Here is a 19,503-nt window from a genome sequence, read left to right as displayed (position 1 = left end):
ACCATTGCTAACTTAGATTTAAAAAATCTGCGAGTATGTCGTTTTCGCCGGTTGTGTTTGTGGACACCAAAGATGGCGCCGATACCCCTCCGACTAACAGTACAGCATTCTGGGGGATGTAGGCACAGGAAAGGCTTTAGCCCATCAACGTCTCAAGGCTAGCTAAGCTAGGCGAGTAGCAACAACTAACACTCACGCGCTCTCTGGTTACCTAGCAACAACCCGTCAAGTCACCACCGTGTCTCGTAGCTGCTTAAAAATAATAAAAAAAATAAAAATGGCGTGGGGTGAAAAAGCGGCTAAAACAGTCACGATTTTGACAGTATTTCATATATTTAAAACAAAAACTAAATTAATATAACTTATGTGAAACCCTTCTATCATAATGCGGTTGTCAGTCATAGTGTCCAGCTGAGTTTGACTTCAAACTGATTACCATTAGACATCCAGCTAATCATTGTACATTTAACAGGAGTTCATGCTCCACATGGCTGATTGTTAAATGCTGTGGATACAGTGTAGTTCATCACCATCAGTATGTGAATGGATTAATGATTGCATATGAGATAAGGGTCCTCTAGATCAGAAACAGCCTTATTCAGCTATATTTACCATTTAGTTGCTGTGGCTCAAAAACATTATTTGCACATGAAAATAGAACCGTTTGTTAAAAAAAGGTTTTAATTATTCTTACAGAGAAACATGACTTTGCACAACATTCATAATAGTATAATGACAAACACATGGTCTTGTTTCTACATAAACTACTTGTTTACATTGTATACATTTCATATGAAAATTAAAGATTCAGGCATCAGTTGTGTTACGAAGACTTAATTATCTCTCCCAACCGTAAACTAATCTTGTCTCAGTTCGGCCATCTTTGACATGAAGTCTCAGACCAGTTAGTTCAGAGGACAGAGTGTTAATCTTTCTAATCCAGACAGTCCTGTTATAACTCAGACTGGGGTTCTGTCTTTCGGAGGAGAGGAGCCGGTCTTCTCCTGTTTTCCTGGTTTGTCTTCGCTGTCAGGTTCGGTTAAACCATCCTCTGTTTTTTTAGACTCGGCTTCTGCAACATCTACACAGTTTTGTATAACTGAGTTTACACGTTTGGCCTCTGCTGATTCTGGTTGTGTGTTTATTTCAAAGACTGGAGCGATGACCTCCTGAGCGTGAGGCGTCTCCTTGAGAGGGAGAGTGAAACCCATTTTCCCTATGGCAGCTCCAGCCCCGGCAGGCAGAGGCGTCAGGCTCTTCGCTGCCTCCTCCTCGGCACGGAGCCAGTCCATCTTCTGATGGTGCTGCTTGATGGCGTCGTCCACCCGAGCGTCGATCATGGCTTCTGTCAAGACGCCGTCCTCGGAGGAGTACGCTGCAGCCTGGAGAGTAAAGAAATGATTAATTTCTTAAGATGTTGTACTTTAAAGAAAAGTTATCCAAAATGGTTGAGGGAAGCATACCTGCCAGGCCACACCCAGCTTGGAGATCTCTCTTCCTGACATGCCCTCCGTCCTCTTGGCGATCTCTGAACACTTTTTGCCGTAATCAAACTGGGCGAGCTTCAGCCTCCTTCACAGAAACACAAAGCATGCACTGATTAGGGACTCAAGTTATCGATTAATTAGTTCATCTAAGGTTGATTGAACTTATCAATCGACTAACGATTAATTAATAAGCAGCCATTTTCTGTTTTATCAAGCGGTCCCACTGTCTTTCCATAACATAAAGGGCTACATTTTTCCTAATATGCCAATTTAAAATACATAAATGTTGACAATCTGTGTCAGCTGTATTAAATACCGACTTAATAAACTGAAAATTGTAGTTTTCTCACATTGTTAAAGTTCTATTTGTAATACATAGCAAAAAACAGAAACATCTTAGGCTGCTCAATAGAAAAATAAAAGATGAAGAGATTAAAATGTGAACAGAAATGTTCATACAGGAGTACCGTCTATAGTTGCTCTTGAAAACTTAAACTTGTTAAACATAAAGTGCATTAACTCGCAACAGCCCTAAAAAAATATCAACCGTGCTTAGCCTCATGTTTTCTCACAGTCGTGACAATTTTTCTGCGTCAGCACATTCTCGCCTTCATCACCCATCCAGACCTCCAGTAGACGACGCAGCTCGGCTGAATTTAGGAACAAATTAAGTGTTTAATTTTCAAAACATGAAGTGGCATTTTGTATCCCACAACAGAGTCTGCTTGGACAGTTCCTCTTTTCCTTTCTGAGACACCGCCGCAATCTTTGTTTTTGTAACTTGCTTCACCTAATGGGGATCAACAGCGCCCTCTGCTGGATGGCGGCCAAACTACAACACTAAAAGAAGGTTGAAGCGATGTTACTTTTGAATCCTTTTCAACTAATTTTAATCTAATAAATCACTGATCGACTATTAATTGTATGCCGCTTCTATCTCACTAATTACCACTAAATTGCGATGTTTAAAGTCGGTACTTACTGTCGCCCTCCGGTGGCCGGTTCCAGTACGTATTTGTCAAAGTATAACCGCACCAGTCGCTCCCTTTCCTCCAGACCCGGCAGAGCGAAATTCACTATCTCATCTATTCGGTCGTTGATGGCCCAGTCGAACTGCTCGGGTTGGTTACTGGCCAACACTAACATGAACCTACAGTACAGGAGAAATTAAACTTTAATCATGTTGGGAGAAGATCAAAACCTGCGAGAGAAACACATTTTTACTTGTTGCTCTGCTCTCCAGTGCGATACAGGAACGCATTCAAAGTGGCCCTGAGGTCTTCACTGATCTTCTCCTACAAAGACGAGAGTAAAAGGTGATTAATTGCAACTTCCTCTACATTACAGCCTCCTACTAACCACAGGAATTTTCCAACATTTCAGTTGTGATATGAAATGTCTTGTATTCACAGCTCTGTGACTTGCTCACATTAACCCAAACCTCAATTTATTTTCAAGGTACTTTATGTAAATACACAACTATGAAATCATAATGTAGGGCTGGATCAGTAACAATAAATATATATCGCAATAAATCAATATCAATATGTGCAATAGAATTTTCTATAATTTCCACTTACTCCATAACCGCAAAGAATTCTGGGAGATGTAGGCAAAAAGAAAGTGTAGCCGCTGAACCTCTCAAAGCCAAGCCTAAGTAATGTTGGTGGAATCAACTAACTTACTCACTCTTTGGTTACCTAGCAACCAAAGAGTTGCTAGGTAACCAAGCTAGGTAACCAGTTGTTGAGTAACTGTTGTTACTCAACAACTGTTGAGTAAGTTGTGCAGCATGAGTTTGAGGTTTTGCCTCTGTGCCTCTTAATTGCTTAAAAATAAAAAAAACAACGGTGTAAAGTGAAAACTTGATAACAACAGGAATGGTCACACCATTACACTGGTCATATTCCAGATATTTAGAACAAAAACCAAATAAATAATTATTGATATCGACCGACATGAAACGCTTACATCGCAATACATTTTTTCTGCAATTTTCTCCAGTCTTAATAATAATTAACTTTTGCTATGAATGAAAACCTGAAAAGTCTGCCATGGATTTTGATGTATTTATATTACTGTATTAAAAGGTTTACTGGTTAAATAAAATCTACAGAATGTGACATTTTTCTTGTGACATGAATCATCTGAATACTAAAAAAATCCCAATTAGAATGCCAGAGTTGTTTTTGTTGTAAAATTACAAAAAGTGGAAAAGTTCCAGCGGTGGAAAAACTTACTGTGGCTCTTTTGCGAAGGAATGCGTCAGCTTCATCCACAAAAAGCAGCAGCCTGTCAAAGAAACAAGTGTTGGATTATTTTATTCTCTGGGAAATTAAACCCCCCTGAACAACATTGCAATAATCTGTATTTCTTTAGCAGCGTACCCCCGTCTGCTTGTGCTGGCCCAGTCGAAAACTTTATGCATAGCCGTCACACCGTCCCGACCCATGGGTGCTACATCACCGCCGGTCATTATAGCGTAGTCCATCCCAGAATGCATTGCCAGCTTCTACTCAACACACACAACAGTTGATCTTAACTACACACGTTTGAGCTTGACGTTTTCCGCTCTCAGGTGCCAGCTGTACCTTAGCAAACAGGGTTTTTCCCGTGCCGGGCGGACCGTACATGAGGATGTTCCTGTAGAGGCCGTTGTTCTGCCTCGTGTTTCTTGTTGCGATGGCAATGTCACGCACACGTTCCTCCAAGGTAGGCTGGCGGAGGGAAAGACGCAACCGTCACAAAATATTTTAACGTTTTAAATCAGCAGCATTTACTCATGAAATCCACTTACGTTGAGCACAACTCCCTCAAGCGCATCCTGAGGTTTGCTCTTCAGGCGCTTTGTTGTCTGAACACATAAATAAGATTCAGGATTTGCTTTTATTCAGCCTGATGAGATGTGATTCACAAAGTTAAGGTAAACGACGTTGTGCTTATTTTATCACCTTGACTGGATGCTTGATGGCCTCTCCCACGGTGAACCGGGACGTCTCACGCACCAGAGACGGTTTTCCAAGCCTGGCCTCAATGTAGCGTCCTGCTACTGCTGTTGCATTTCGGGCTGAATACACGCCTACAGCTAACAGGGTCAGGCCAGCCACCTAGTAGAGGGAACAGAGAGGTTACTCAAGAAAACATATGTAAATGAGAAAGAAAAAAAACAGCAACTTGGGCTGGGTGATGTGGCTTAAAAATAAAACTATATGACTTATTCATATTAGATCTGATTTTAATCTATTTTTCTACTTTCTTTAATAAGAAAAGACATTACAAATGACAGAAAATATTTTCAAAAAGTGGCTTTTATTTCAATCATCCCCTTTGTGATTTGGACGTATAAGAGTCAAGACTATGAGGATTTTTGTTTCATTTACAAGAATATAGTCATAAAATTAGCAGAATAAAGATGCAATTTTACCAGAAGAACATTTTAGGATTACAAGAAAAGAGAAATTTTATTGCGAGTAAAGTTTTTTTTCTGTTTTATCCACAGCTTTTTTTTTAGCAGTTATGAGGCACAGTAGCAAAACATTAAACTGCCACTGGGAAAGTTACTCAACAAGTCGTTGCTCAGCAACCAAAGAGTGAGTAAGTTGCTAGGTAACCAAAGAGCTGGTTAGTTGATTCCACCAACGTGTAGCTGTTCGTTAAGTAGCTAAACTGCTGTTTTGGATCAGAGTTCAATAAATAATGTATTTATTTAATATTCCATAAGATGTTTTATTTAACGATAGTTGAAATATGAAACTGAAATACTTTTATTGTGTTAAATGTATTTAACTGAAACTTGGGTTTAGTTATAATATTTCAGCTGTTTGTTTTTTGGTTGAATATTTTACTTATCGCTCACCGTGGCAGTAACTTTGTCCCAGTCGGACACAAAGGCCCTGAATCCTTCTCCAAACACGGCACCAGCGGTCCTGAGTGTAAACACACACCAGCAGTCAGAACACCTGAACAAGGTCCGCCTGTCTGCTCCTGAGCACAACAAACACTTTCTGAATGAAACTCACTTTATGGACTCCAGGACGGTCTGCCGGTGCTCGGCCGCCTTCAGTCGGATCTGCTCTCGGATGATGTCTGCGTTTTCCCTCTCCACGCGCGCTCGGGCTTTCGCCTCCGCCTCTATGCGCATGAGCTCGTTCTTGTGTCTCAGCTCCATCTCGTGCTCGATGGTCGCTATAGAAACGGCAGCATAGCGACCCCATCAACCCGAGCTCAGCAGGTTTTAAAAGATCGGAGCAGTGAGGAACCTACCTTTCCTCATGGCTTCCTGTTTCTGCACGGATTCCTCCTGTTTGCGAAGGTTTTCTTCATTCAGGATTTGCTGCAAGGTGGGAAATTAGATCGTTCAGATGTTTTGGCGTCTCGCTCCAAAGGGTTTTCATCTGAGCTCGCACATGAGGCCCTCACCTGTTGCCTCAGCTGCTCCTCGTATCGCTGCCTGGCCAGCTTATCCTGGTACTGAGCTCGCTGTTAAAACGGTAGAAGACAAAAAGGTAGTCAAACGTCTTCAACCACCTGATCGCAGCAAGGCGACAGTAACACTGTTCTCACCGCCTGATGTTGCTTTGTCTCTTCATTAAGAGTCTTCCTCCTCTCCTCAGCCTGGATGCGTATCTGGTCACCTTTGAGCTGCTCAACTGCTGCTTCGTACTCCTGTTAAAGTCAAAACCCAACAAAAAGCTTCATAAACAGACATTAAAAGTAAAGAATCTGGCTTTTCTATGTTGTTTTCATGATAAAAAGGTTACCGTAAGACCTAGTAATGCTACAAAAATTATTTACAAAGTACATTCAAACAGTAAAACACTCCTAGAGGGCTTTCAGGGTGTTTATGCATTTAGATCTTAAATTACAGAGCATTTTTACACTTTGTGTTCATAATTTTATGATAAATGTGTCTATATAAATTAGTAATTTTTCACACCTTCCTTGACAAATTCTTCATACATGATATATATCTTAATAATACAGGTCTTAGAAAGCCTGTACTTTTGACAGTTAGACAAGAAAAAGTATCAGAAAATCAAAAATGTTCGACCTTTGGAAATTTTCCAATTTTTTTTTTCTAGAAAATGTCTGAGTTTAATGTCAAAATGTATGAATATTTTATAGATAATTTTTGACTTTTCAAACTAATTATTTTGTCTAGAAAATTTCTAAAATTAATGTAAAAATTTTCAAGGACATTTTAAACTTTTGAAACTCACAAATGTCCTTTTTCTAGAACATTTATGAGATTAATCTCAGAGTTTTTCGGCAGTAATGTACTCCTAATACAAAAGAAAGGCCGCCGTACAAAACAGCCTGTTTTACAAATATTTGATGGCACTTATTAGGTTCCACACAGGATCGAGTTGCTTCGAATACCTTTTTTTCTTAATAAATGAAACTGTCGTTTTAAATCAACTTTTATATTCTACTTTGGTTATTTTTATCCAATATTAAAATTTGTTTGATGATCTGAAACTTTTTAATGCGACAATAAATCAAAAAGCAAAGGAAATCTGCAAACAAAATTGTTAGAAATGTCTTATATTTTATTGCTCTTAAAGCCCGACGCGTCTTTGTACCTTCATTTTACTCTGGTGCTCCAGCTGAGTGCTCTGCTCCTGCATCCGGGCCAACTCCAGCGCTTCTTTGGCATGACCTGGCAGAGAAAAACAGCAAAAAGTTGCTCTAAATTCAGAGGATGTCTTATTATCAACACAAATATTATCTAAACAGTGCTAACGCTAATTATCGTAGCTTAACAGATCAACTGTAAAGCAAACTAGTGCACAGAAATTCATTGCAAATACATAACTGGGGGGGGGAATAAATCAGTTTAATGAAGTTTTCACTCTTTGGTGTGATTTTAATATTTTCAAAATGTGGTACTGAAATATACCAGGACCCCATATCATTCAAGTGTGTTTTATATCCAAGTAAAGACTATGAAAATAATTTGTTTTACCTCTGTAACACCTAAAAAGCAGATTTACTGATGGCTTAATGTAGGACTAAAGGTATTTTTCTGTGTATTTGAACTTAAAAAAGAGAATGTAACACTAAAAATACATGGCTGGAATCACTGATGTTTTCTTCATACCAGTTCATTTTCCCCATTCACACCTGGAAAATAATGAAAAACTCAATATTTATTCCGTCTTATTTGAGAATTTTTTTGAATGAAAACTTTTGCCTTGAGTAGAAATAAGTCCAAGTAGTGCTACTCTTACTTAAGTACAACTTTGAGTGCTCTAATCACATTTGATTTTATTTACGATTAGAGTATGAAAGCATGCCACACTTTTCAGCTTTCTTATTACATTCTTCCACCTTACAATTATGCATAATTTTATGGTCTATTATATAAAATACGTAGATGTTTTGGGGTAAAGTGATGGAATAAAGGTGCAATGCAACGACAAGGTACAACACCTGCAGCAACCTCCACTGCAAGGTTGTGACCTTTGCACGCTCACTGAATACACGTGGTTGTAGTTTAAGCTTATTTTTGTTAATGGTTAAATTCACTAATTACACTAAAAACAGGTTAATCTTTATTCATTTTATAATTAATTTTTCTTGATGTAACCAGGTTATAGCCCCATAGAGATCAAGATCTAATCTGCAGATCTGCAGCACAAATTAAAATTGTTACACAGAACAAAGATACTTAAAAATAATTAAAATAAATTAAAAACAAACAACAAATGTTCTGATCCAGACTGTTGCATCACTTGGGTTGAACAGCAGAATGGATCAGGATGCACATGAGCATATTTTTACTTGTTTGCTATATTGCAGATGTAATAAATCCACACCGCTCTGCGCTGACCCACCCCTAACCTCTCGGAACACTTACGGGACTTGTCGAGCTCCTTGGCCGCCAGGGCAGCCCGCTCCAGCCCGGTGGGATCGAAGTTGCTCCATTTGTCCTTGGGTTTATCTCCACCGCCGTCGGAGCCTCCAGCCGGCGGAGGAGGCGGTGGAGGCTGGGTCGGCAGACCAGGAGGAGGTTCGGGCTGGCCCCGGTTCAGTCCGAACAGCCACGACATGGTACCGAGAAGGAATTAAAGCACAGTTTCTGCCGGTTCCGAGGAAGGATTTACAGCTCTGTCACCGCACCTCCTCCACACGCGTGACACGCTGAGACAGACTGCGCATGTGCGGTGCGTAGCGGAGGTTCAGGTGAAGAACGGCAGCGGCGATTGGCTCTCTGGGAGTATTCTATTTTTTAATTGGACGACCGTGGAGGTCATCCGTTAAGGCCCTACCCACAACATGTACGGCATCCGCCGAGGGACATAAGCTTTCTTCTAATTGCGTCAGGCTATTCCATGCTTGGAAAGTCAGTTGTTACTGATAGATTTAAATACAAAACTCCAAAAAAATATATATCACTGGGTCGGATTTGTGTGCATTTATTAATTAATTAAATTCATTTACTATTCAATCCACGTGTTTACTCTAGACGAGTGCAATGCTGCATATTGTTGTATAAATAACAATAACTAATAAATAATACGTTTGAAGAAGTTGAATGGTATGAGTTATTTAATTTCTCTTTGGGGTCACTAAAGTATTTTTGAATTTGAATTTTGAATCAATCAAATACCAACGAAATACAGTGCCAGTATCACAGGTACCAATACAGGTTTTATTTATCATCAAACCTCGGATCTTCAGGCGATTTTAATCATTCTTTTGAAGCCTAGGGTTCAATATGCAAATTTAGATAAAATTTATAGGCGTCTACAAAATACTACAGAAACAATAGAAAAAATTATTTTGTGTGCACTGTTTTCTAATTAAGTATACAAAATATATAACTTGAGAGCAAATCACAGAAAAATCTTACTTATGGTAAAGTTGTGAAACCACAATAATAAAAAAGTTATTCAGGAGTGAATGTGGAACTGACGTATCAATTAGAGACCTATACTGACTTGGTATCGATATCTATATTTTAGATCGATCTGCCCCACCTCTAGTTTACGTCTTAATGTCAAAACTTTTGTTTTACACATTCAAGGCAATGGGTGGAAGCTTAAAATGATCAATATTCTTACGGTAAATTCAATATTTAGACTATTCCAGTTTGACTCCACTTACTGACACACAAAGGTTTTTCTTGTAGTTCTGAATTTGTGCATTTTAAAAATGTGCACAAAATATTATAAGCCAATCTTAATTTAAAATAAGCAGCTTAATCTCGTTATATAAAAGAAATGTTTAATGAATAAAACATTTGGACATTCTCACCACAAGAAATAATATATACACTGAAACAAAAATAATTAAATCAGAAGTTGCAGGTTGCAAATTCAAACCCAGTCTTGCAAGAGTGAACATATTATCCATTAGAGATGTGTTTTGGGCACTTTTTTTGCTATATTGTTGTAAAGATTTTCTTAAGTAAACATCTCCATGTGTTGGGACCCCAGCACTGAGACTCCCATGTTAACTTTGCTTCAAGAACAAACTTTTTTACTTCATCCAGTGACAAACATCAGAGTTCTTCAGGAATCCAAGGCAGATTATCAACAAGACAGACATATGACTGACACACACACACACACACACACACACACACACACACACACACACACACACACACACACACACACACACACACACACACACACACACACACACACACACACACACACACACACACACACACACACACACGTCTGACTTTATCTTTCTGATGAAGCAGCACATGAGGAAATATCTAATTTTTAAGATATCTTATATGAAAAGTATACTAATGAAATGACAAAAGTGAATTTGATGTCTCTGAACAACACAGCTCCTTGAATCCATGACTGTAGTGAGTCTTTTTACTGCAGCATAACTCTGGAGAGGACACCTGGAGGCTCTTTGCCGTCTCCCAGCGCCGCTCGGAAACCTTCCTGCTGCCGAGCTCGAGCCAGCTTCGCCAGCGACAGGAAGGTCCGAGGCTCCGTGATGGCAATGTCACTGATCACACGACGGTTAAGCTGAACGCTGCACTGTACGGAGGAAGAAGAAGGAAAGAAGCATGAAGAGCTGGAAGCAGGAACACTACAGTGGTTGGAGCTGGGTGGAGACACGATTCGACAAACCTTGTTGAGGTTGTGCATGAGGATAGGATACTTCATGTTGTGCTCTCGTGTTGCTGCTGCAATGCGTGTGATCCACAGCTGAAAGCAACACAAAGGGAATACATTGATATAGTATGTGCACAAAGCTGTAGTAAACACAGAAAATTTTAAATAACCATAAAATATCACTATATTTAGGAGGATTTAGAGTTAGAAAGACCACTTAAAGAAAAACAAACTTTGATTTGTTGTATATTTAAGTTGACAGGATCACAAGTGCAAGACTCGAGCTGATAGACTTCCATTGAAACCAATTACACCAGATGATGAGCAACTTTTGACAGATTTACAAGTAGAATCTGAATCATTTGAGTTGTGGGGAGTTCAACTTTACGTATCTGCTTTCTGTTAATATCCTTATTTGGGTTTATTTTTCCATCAGGCTGTCATATTCTGCTCGTATCACCTCAGATGGTTGAGTTTTGCTGCTGCAGAGACTCTGGATGCTGCATGAACTCATTCTACTTCAGCAAATCTAAACAATTTCTCATTTCTGACTATGAAGCAATGACATTATTCCCCTCGTTTGTTTCTTCCGGTGTTGACTAGAATGACAGTGAGGGTACAGACTACAGTGTAGCTGCATTACAAGGCTTGTTACAAATTTGTCTGTCTGGTGGTGGAAGTTAAGCTGTGGCAGCAAAAAATATATTTGATCATTTAAAGTCATCTTAAAGGACTACGTTCACAAGACTATATTATTTTTATAATATATAAAGTCATTGCTGGATATGTCAGAAAGAAATATGTTCATCCCAGGAGAAAAAATAAATACAAATCAGCATACTGATTGGTTGCATTTTGCCAATCAGAGCGTGATGTCACCAAAAGGATGTGAGAACTGAGGTTAGCTTTGGGAAGGTCATTTACAAAATGAAAACATTTACAAAAACATAAAAAGATAAACAAAATATGTAGTTCTGTGTGTGACAAACTATATCTACAGCCAATTGATTTCATAGAAAACTTTGCATGGCAGCTTTAAATTTCAGATTTGACCTTGGGTTGCATATAAGCCAGTATATCGATGTTATGTTTTTTAAACAGAGGGTTGTGTTGTTTGGCTCTCACCGTCCTCATGTTGCGCTTCTTAAGCTTTCGACCTTTAGTGGCATAGACGAAAGCCCTCCTGACGGCCAGCACGGCCAGTTTGTAGCAGCGGTTCTTCCTCCCTCTGAAGTGCTGGTGGACAAACAGCGAGAAAGGCATTTATCTCAAGCACAATGATCAATAAGAACAGTTAACGGACAGTAAATCTGCATGCTTTTATACATAATTAATGAAAGAACTGAAGATTTTAGGGGTTTTTTTATGAACTATAGGATCATCGCTCCAGGAAATAAACTGAGCCTCACCCGCGCATGTTTAAGCAGTTCCTGTACTTTCCAGAACCTGTCGGGTCCACGGTTGCGGATCCAGCAAGATAACGTTAGAAATACCATTATACTTTCCCGTCAGCTCGGCCCAGTTCGTCCTCTTTTGTTAGGAAACAAAACAACTGTCTGAAATGACCTTAACTTCTCACCACCTGGGCACAGACTGTTAAGCGAGTTCAATTATCAGACGCAGCATTATGACTGGGTCACGCTGGAAGAGGTACGTTTGTTTTCCTAACAGCTGAAGCAGAGGAAGGAGAGTCAGTGAAGATTTCAAATTAAAGCGTTCCGATAATGATTCATTTATTTTAAAATGATATGAACACGGAATAAAAACTAAAAAAGAATCTAACAAAGATAACGTTAAATAATGGTAATTAAATATGTTCTTGTGAAACAAGCGACAAGGCTGAACTGAAATCGGGACAAAACGGCCAACAAAACCAGCGCCCCATCAAAGGCTTCTGGCGCAGCCGCAGTGGAAGCTGCTTAGCAGCCAGTGGAGGTCAGAGAAGAGAAACTTGGATCCGTAAAAATGTCTGTTGCTACCTTTACGTCCTTGAGCCGCTGCAGTGTTTCGGCTTTCCGCTCTCCTGCCGGACTGCTGGTAAGCTGTCAACCGGTGGATGAAACATACTTTCAGTCATCATTGTCGGAAGCCATCACTTTGTTTAGCTAATTTAGAGCTGAAGCACCACCGCTTTTCCAACTGCTAAGGCTCCGTCTATGTTCTGGTTTCTAGTTTACAAACTGTTTGGTTTAGCTGTTAGATACAGATATGTTGTAGCATGGCTATCTTTTATAAATCAGATGATGACGATCTAACTTCTAAAGACATCTCAAAGAGTGTTAAGAAATAAGACAGACACTTTTACGCATTTTTAGCCTGTTAGCTTTTGGGTAATAAAGCTTCGTCACAATAAACCATACAATTTTTCATATTAAGGTAGCCATTTTGATTAATATATATAGCGCTAAACAGTAATAATATAGAACAAATGTAAGTTCAATGCATTTTAAAACACAACTCCATATCTTGAAAATGTAGTCAAATCAATATAATACAGTATAATCATTTAGACCAAAATTAAGTTACAATTTCTATTTCACTCCTAGTTGAATCATCCATTAGAATTCAGTTTATGAAGGAGAAGTGGTAGAAAGCTGACTTTGCAGTAAGGATGTGGTGACAGTGGGAAGGAACAACTAGTTGTTTAGAAGAGGAAAAATCTTAACGCATACAAGCTAAGTAATGCTCTCTGGAATGACAAAGAGAATACAAATAACTAGTAGTAGCTCCTTCATGGATTTGTTCAGGAAGGAAAACATGTTTTAAAATGATTTCTCTTTGTGTGCTTGTGTCCAGGCAGTGCGGTATGCCCAGACAGCTGCAGCCGCAGCTGTTCAGCCCAGAATAAAGAAGTTCCAGGTGTACAGATGGGACCCAGACACACCTGGAGACAAACCCCGCATGCAGACGTATGAGATCGACCTCAACACGTAAGGCTGTCAGCGTTTTCCTCTGATCTAAGGAAACCTAGTGGATTGCACTGTATGGGGGGGCTATGATTATTTATAGATGCAAATATGAACAGACTGGTAATTCTTCAAAACAAAGTAGTTTTGATGGGAATACTGCAACACCCCCCCAAAATTAAGGTATTCGATAGCCGGAACTGGACCGCTCCAGTGATACCCGTCTCATCTAAACAGTTCTAATAGAACATTTTGCAGCATTTAATATGCAAGTTTTAAACATTTTCCTTTTAAAATTTCTCTGCATTTCCCACAGAATTTTAATATTAACTCAGAACTCTTGATGATCTTCAATTTTATCATTTTTGTCTGGTTTAAACTGTTGAAAATATTTATTTTATCTAAGAATATCACCTGAGCAGCTTATTTATTGATTAACACAATCCTCAGCTTGTTTTTAGTCTTCCTCTTTTACTTTTTAAACTAATAGTATTTCATTGACTCTCATCTCTTTGTTGTCAAGGTGGTAGCAATGAAAACGGCCCAGTTTTCTGACTTTGAGTTTGCATTTCTTTACCCAGATGCGGGCCGATGGTCCTTGATGCCCTCATCAAAATAAAAAATGAGATGGATTCGACTCTGACCTTCCGCCGTTCATGTAGAGAAGGTAAAACATAAGTTGTCTCAGAAAAATCCCTTTATTGCATCGTTTTTATCTTTGGAATATGTCATAAATAAATTTGAATCCCTTTTTATCATTTATTTTGTTTTATCAGGTATTTGTGGATCCTGTGCGATGAACATAAACGGAGGAAACACGCTCGCCTGTCTCAACAAGATTGACACCAACCTCAGCAAGCCAACCAAGATTTACCCACTTCCACACATGTATGTGGTCAAGGACCTGGTGCCTGTGAGTAAAACGTCCTGCACTTTGAAACCCATCAACTATAACACGTTTATTATACGGTAGGCAAGTCACTGAAACAAATTTTACTGGACAATAAATTTTCAGAGAAGTTATTGTGATAAACGATAATATTGTTGTCTTAAAATTGTTTCAAGTAAACTAATGGTTGAGCCATAACGATGGAAGAGCACATTCTCAAATATCAATATTTAAATTCTAACGAACATTCAACACTGACCCTGGAAGAAATATACAAAATTAACTCAAAATATCTCAGAAACAACAAATAAAATAATTTATGAAGTCTCTGTAAACAAAAAAAAAGTAGCAGCTTGTTGAAACTAAAGCCTCAGACTGAAAACTTTATCATCCAGTTTTTGGTAGAAAGAGAGAAAAGAAAGAATGTTAAATCATACAAAATGGAAATGATTGAGCTCAGCTTAATTTATCATGCAATCATGAATATTTTGATTGGTTTTTACTGACACGGTTACATGGCGTAAGTTGCATAAACTGGACTTATTCAGAAACTTTTTTGCGCCATCATCTGAGGTTTTACCGAACCTTTCCGTTCTGCTTGCAGGACATGAGTAACTTCTACGCCCAGTACAAGTCCATCGAGCCGTACCTGAAGAAGAGGGACGACTCAAAGGAGGGGAAGGAGCAGTACCTGCAGTCTATGGAGGACAGACAGAAGCTGGTGAAGCTCCAACGTCCCTTCAGGAAAACAGGGAGGGTTTCCAGGGCTGGCAGGGATCTGAATCTGTCTGTCTGCTGTGTGTAGGACGGCCTGTATGAATGCATCCTGTGCGCTTGCTGCAGCACCAGCTGTCCCAGCTACTGGTGGAACGGAGACAAATACCTCGGGCCGGCTGTCCTCATGCAGGTATGCGTCCCAGGTGTGGATTATTATAGTCTCAGGAAGCTCATATAACCGAGTCGTGTGTGTCGTTCGGTCCCAGGCGTACCGCTGGATGATCGACTCACGAGACGAGTTCACAGAGGAGCGTCTGTCCAAGCTGCAGGATCCGTTCTCCCTCTACCGCTGCCACACCATCATGAACTGCACCAAGACCTGCCCAAAGGTGAGGCTGCGTCTATGCTGCCATGCATTTATTAAATCAAGTTATTGGTCTGTTTCATGTTCAAAACACATTGTGAAGCTTAAAATATTTAGTCAGTTTAATATTTTTTCTATTTACGATCAAATATGCAAGTGAGAATTGTATAATAATAATAACCAAGAAGTAAAATTACAGACTATTTAGTGCGAGGAAAAACCTGATTTTAGAAAAATATTTAATTACAATACTGTTGCTGAAAGTTACATCAGTTATAGTTAAACTAACATTTTTCTTCCTCCTTTTTTATCATTACACAGAAATCTCACCACACTCAGCTTTACTGTCTCAGACCGTGAAAATGCACAAGTCATTTAGAGTCCATTCAACTGGTTAAATAAACAATCAGTATTATTAACTATTGTGTGAATGAAAGATATTTGAAATATAGGGTTAGGGTTATAATTGACGGATGTTCCCTCTGTTTTCGTTGGCAGGGCCTGAACCCAGGAAAAGCCATCGCTGAGATCAAGAAGATGATGGCCACATACAAGGAGAAGAAAGCAGCAGCCGTTTGAAACCTCTGCTCCCGTTTTCTACAACTTGATTGATAAATTATTGATTATAAAATGCTCTCTGAAGTCTGACAGGCCTGAACACCAGTCATCTCAAACACCACGTGATGTGTGTGTGTGTGGCTGGAGGACTTGGTGTGACACAAACGCACAAGTACAGTATGAATGCTGGAGAGCGTGTGTGTCCGAGTCTTAGCAGATGATTTTATCTCCAACTCTACTGTGTGGATGTTTGTGTACATGGGAAACACTTTGCTTCACATTAAAGTGGAAAGACCAGTGCTTTTTCTTATGTTTAGCCAAACTCCTTAGTTTTCTCCTTCTATATTTTGCACTTGTATGAAGACGAACAGTACATATGTTCCCTCCTTGCCTACAGCACTCTTTGTTTTTGAATGAAAATAAATACTTTAAGTGGTAGCAACTTGTTTTTGTGTGTGTTCTGTTAGACTGAAATCATCTTCAGATAAACATTAGTTGAAGGGAAAAAAATAAATGTTGTAACTCATACTAATTTAAATTCTTCAATTTCAAATTTAAATTTTTTAACTTCCATTTGCGACTCAACTGCTATAAAAACAGACCAAACCACCCAGACAGTTTGGAGTCTGGAAAACGAGCCGTTAGGTCACAATGAACGGGCACTCCGCCGTTACCTAGCAACCGCAGCAGAGCCCAGCCCGTCACCTAGCAACCCCAATTGAGCTCCAAAACGTTTGGCCAGCTGGTTTTAGCGCTTTTACAAGGACTGATGGAAAAGACGAGTGTTTTGCTGTTGACTTACCTTTAAGAAACCGCTGGAAGCATTATTGTTGGTTGGGCACGAGGCTCTACTTTAAAAAAAATGTACGGTTGTATAATTGAGCAACTGTTTGCAGGTATTTTAACGGGTGAGTATAAATCTTGAGTTTGGGGGCGTGGCCAGCAGCAGTTTGATTGGATTTAAAGTGACAAGAGTCCCTAAAACAGCTCAATATTTTAAGAACTCAAAATAGACAGAACTTGGCAAAAAAAGACAAAAAAGTAACATGTTTTGTGTTGCTCATAACCCTGTCCTAACCTGTTTAAGAAAGAGCAATAAGTCACATTTAAGAGATGAGGCGGCCATCCTGGATGAAACAAACTTCATAACTGGTTATCTCAAAGGTTCTCTGTATGTTTTCCAAGTAATGTTGATAAGAAAATCAAAACAATGTGATTAAATTTGGTGTAAATTGTTTACAGATTAGACACAGTGGGTAACAGATATATTGCGTTTTTCTCTTTTTGCCTCTGTATGGTAAGGATTCGTTTATGAAATCACCACAAGTGGTTAATTGAATAAAGTGCTCAGTGCAACATATTAATTCTGGTAAAGTATATTTACCTTAAGAAAAATTTGTAAAGATTTGTGTTGAATTATTCTGCAGCACAAGTTTCCCTGGTAGGACGAATTTTACTGATGCATTCTAAGCTTTAAGGATCAGCTCACTTCTCCTAACATGTTTCCAAGAAAACAAGCTAAATGTTAAAAGGAAATAGTTACAAATGTAAATTAATTATTTATCCCTTAATCCCAGTGGAGCATTGCTAACACTAGTATTCAGCAATGTTCTTTTTATTTCTGTCCTCTGACAGTGCTACACCTAAACACTTTAGTTACCATATTTGTTTTTTGGAGGGTTTTTTTAGGGGTGAGCGGGGAAAGCTGTTTGATCTTTTTTTTTTTTTAAGTGTAGCTACCACATGGGGGCGCTGCAGTCCCAGCAGGCCTCAGCCTCAATAATACTCCCCAACTTTAGGAACGAAACCACTTAAACTAAATAGTTCCTAATCAGATAAAGTTCCCAAACTGCTCCCACAATCTTTAAAGAACAGAATCTGAGTGGAGCAGATGTCATAGTGTATAATGATGCACAGATTTACCGGAATCACCCGATGATATTCATTTTTTAATGCATGGGTATCGAGCCGATAAGTAGAGCTGATATTGGTGCATCCATAATCACTTTTATTGTTTAGTCACCAGTGCTAGGATAACAGGTCAGCAGATGGATACGACATGCTTCAGAGTCAAAATAAAACTAATTTCAACTAACATGGCTGCTGAACTTTCCACTGGTCCTCTTTGGGGCTTCGACTCGGTAGATTCATCTGTGGCTCCAGAAGCTTTGCCTCAAGCTGCAAATTCCCCCTTCAATTGAAATTTGCTTCAATCAAAATGTTTTCCTTCCACTATATTTTCCAACAAGTTGCTTTGTCTGTGAACTATCATCTTCTTTAGCAATGACTTTTTGTGCATCAAAAATTAGCATTGAGGTAAGCACAAGTCTCAATTTTGAATTGAATTTTAGAAACAATTTAACTTCTCCTTCACATTGTCAGCAACTGAGATGCACTTGTAAACCGCATTGCTGTGTTTTATTCAAACGAGTTCATTTGCATTAGGAGTTTTTGAAGATTGTAAGCCTTGTTATAGTTTAAAATGCAGCACTGTGTTCGTGTGCAGATCGACTCCTGATTAAAATGAGTGAGTAAGCGTTAGCCAGTCTGCGGAGCGGTGGTGTGTGGGTCGGGGGTGGGAGCAGCAGGAGGAGGGGATTGCTGATGTGGGCTGGTTCAGTGAGGAGCTGCAGGATTCTCCTGCTTTTACAGGAGGCATCAGCGCCGGCAGAGGTTGAAGATAACCAAACCAAAGTTAGGTAAGAAATCTGGGTCAAAGCTCACGAACGCATCTAAATGTCTGTTTGCTTCTCTTTTATTTCTCTTTTATGCTCAACACTGATGTAATTAAATTTGTTTAGAAGAATTTACTTGAATTAGAAACAGATTTGAAATTATTGTGGATCAATAAATAATGGGTTATTCTGTTTTAATGCATGTTCAAAGTTGGTATGTTGGCTGTGTTTTTTTATATTTTTTTTACCAGAGATGAGGAAGATGAGCGAAGAGAAAATTTAAGTAAAAAAAAAAACAGCTCTCCTGGGGGTCAATGTGGGAGCAATGCAAATTGGAAATGTGTTGTCTTTGTTTGTAACTGGACTCCAAAAAAACTCAAATGGATGCCAGCCGAGCATCTCCTGTTGCTGTCCTCAGCTTGTGGAGGATGGAGGGTGGAGGGGGCTTGGGGGTCTCTATAGCTTGAAAGTGGAGGACTGAAGTGTGGAGAGAGGGGGGCTAATTGCTCCCAGATGTGCGCTGAGAAAACATATGGTTTCTGATAGCCACCATGATGCAGGAAAAGGAGCAGTGAGTTTGTGTGTTTGTGAGTTATGCTGGTGCACAAAGACATAAACACTGCAGTCCATTGTTTCAGTCAGAGGGTGGGATGCATAACGTGCAGATCTGTAGTTGAGGGGGAAATAATCATATTTTCCATAAAGTAGTTTCAGTCTGGAAATCAAGAGTAGGACGTTTAAGGTGTGCAAAAAAGTCTGATTTATATTTTCTGTGCTTCTCCAAGGGAGGTTTAGGCTCCCATTTTTGAGCTTTTTTA

General features: G+C 39.3%; 3 protein-coding genes across 3 annotated transcripts; 1 reads left to right on the top strand and 2 right to left on the bottom strand.

Annotated features, from left to right (window-relative positions):
- Positions 1-663: 663 nt before the first annotated feature.
- atad3 (ATPase family AAA domain containing 3) lies at positions 664-8,539 on the bottom strand. Its single transcript, XM_008409774.3, has 16 exons — positions 8,347-8,539; positions 7,070-7,146; positions 6,051-6,152; positions 5,907-5,966; positions 5,751-5,820; positions 5,507-5,672; positions 5,344-5,413; positions 4,439-4,594; positions 4,285-4,341; positions 4,079-4,204; positions 3,875-3,999; positions 3,728-3,779; positions 2,712-2,782; positions 2,470-2,637; positions 1,464-1,572; positions 664-1,382 (listed from the first exon to the last, which is right to left on the bottom strand). The coding sequence occupies exons 1-16, from the start codon at positions 8,537-8,539 to the stop codon at positions 960-962; spliced, it is 2,025 nt and encodes a 674-aa protein (XP_008407996.1). The 3' UTR covers positions 664-959.
- Positions 8,540-9,694: 1,155 nt separating this feature from the next.
- mrpl20 (mitochondrial ribosomal protein L20) lies at positions 9,695-12,213 on the bottom strand. Its single transcript, XM_008409773.3, has 4 exons — positions 11,986-12,213; positions 11,702-11,812; positions 10,592-10,669; positions 9,695-10,498 (listed from the first exon to the last, which is right to left on the bottom strand). The coding sequence occupies exons 1-4, from the start codon at positions 12,070-12,072 to the stop codon at positions 10,328-10,330; spliced, it is 447 nt and encodes a 148-aa protein (XP_008407995.1). The 5' UTR covers positions 12,073-12,213; the 3' UTR covers positions 9,695-10,327.
- Positions 12,214-12,455: 242 nt separating this feature from the next.
- sdhb (succinate dehydrogenase complex, subunit B, iron sulfur (Ip)) lies at positions 12,456-16,448 on the top strand. The gene is made up of 8 exons (XM_008409772.3): positions 12,456-12,613; positions 13,373-13,506; positions 14,064-14,149; positions 14,259-14,395; positions 14,976-15,092; positions 15,177-15,278; positions 15,355-15,477; positions 15,951-16,448. Exons 1-8 carry the CDS (start codon positions 12,542-12,544, stop codon positions 16,029-16,031), a joined length of 852 nt encoding a protein of 283 aa, XP_008407994.1. The 5' UTR covers positions 12,456-12,541; the 3' UTR covers positions 16,032-16,448.
- The last annotated feature ends 3,055 nt before the right edge of the window (positions 16,449-19,503 follow it).

This window comes from Poecilia reticulata, chromosome 5 (assembly GCF_904066995.2).
Source record: "Poecilia reticulata chromosome 5, P_reticulata-male-v2, whole genome shotgun sequence".
Lineage (NCBI taxonomy): Eukaryota > Metazoa > Chordata > Actinopteri > Cyprinodontiformes > Poeciliidae > Poecilia > Poecilia reticulata.
Note: the sequence above shows the minus strand (reverse complement) of the source record. Positions and strands in the feature narration are given on the sequence as shown.

Coding starts and splice junctions, on each gene's coding strand:
- mrpl20 (XM_008409773.3), bottom strand. CDS start 12,072: ATGGTATTTCTAACGTTATCTTGCTGGATCCGCAACCGTGGACCCGAC. Junction 11,813..11,985: donor AACTGCTTAAACATGCGCGG/GTGAGGCTCAGT, acceptor TTTGTCCACCAG/CACTTCAGAGGGAGGAAGAA. Junction 10,499..10,591: donor TCATGCACAACCTCAACAAG/GTTTGTCGAATC, acceptor TCCTCCGTACAG/TGCAGCGTTCAGCTTAACCG.
- sdhb (XM_008409772.3), top strand. CDS start 12,542: ATGTCTGTTGCTACCTTTACGTCCTTGAGCCGCTGCAGTGTTTCGGCT. Junction 12,614..13,372: donor GCTCTCCTGCCGGACTGCTG/GTAAGCTGTCAA, acceptor GCTTGTGTCCAG/GCAGTGCGGTATGCCCAGAC. Junction 13,507..14,063: donor TATGAGATCGACCTCAACAC/GTAAGGCTGTCA, acceptor TTCTTTACCCAG/ATGCGGGCCGATGGTCCTTG.
- atad3 (XM_008409774.3), bottom strand. CDS start 8,539: ATGTCGTGGCTGTTCGGACTGAACCGGGGCCAGCCCGAACCTCCTCCT. Junction 4,000..4,078: donor GAAAAACCCTGTTTGCTAAG/GTACAGCTGGCA, acceptor TGTGTTGAGTAG/AAGCTGGCAATGCATTCTGG. Junction 1,383..1,463: donor AGCTGGGTGTGGCCTGGCAG/GTATGCTTCCCT, acceptor TTTACTCTCCAG/GCTGCAGCGTACTCCTCCGA.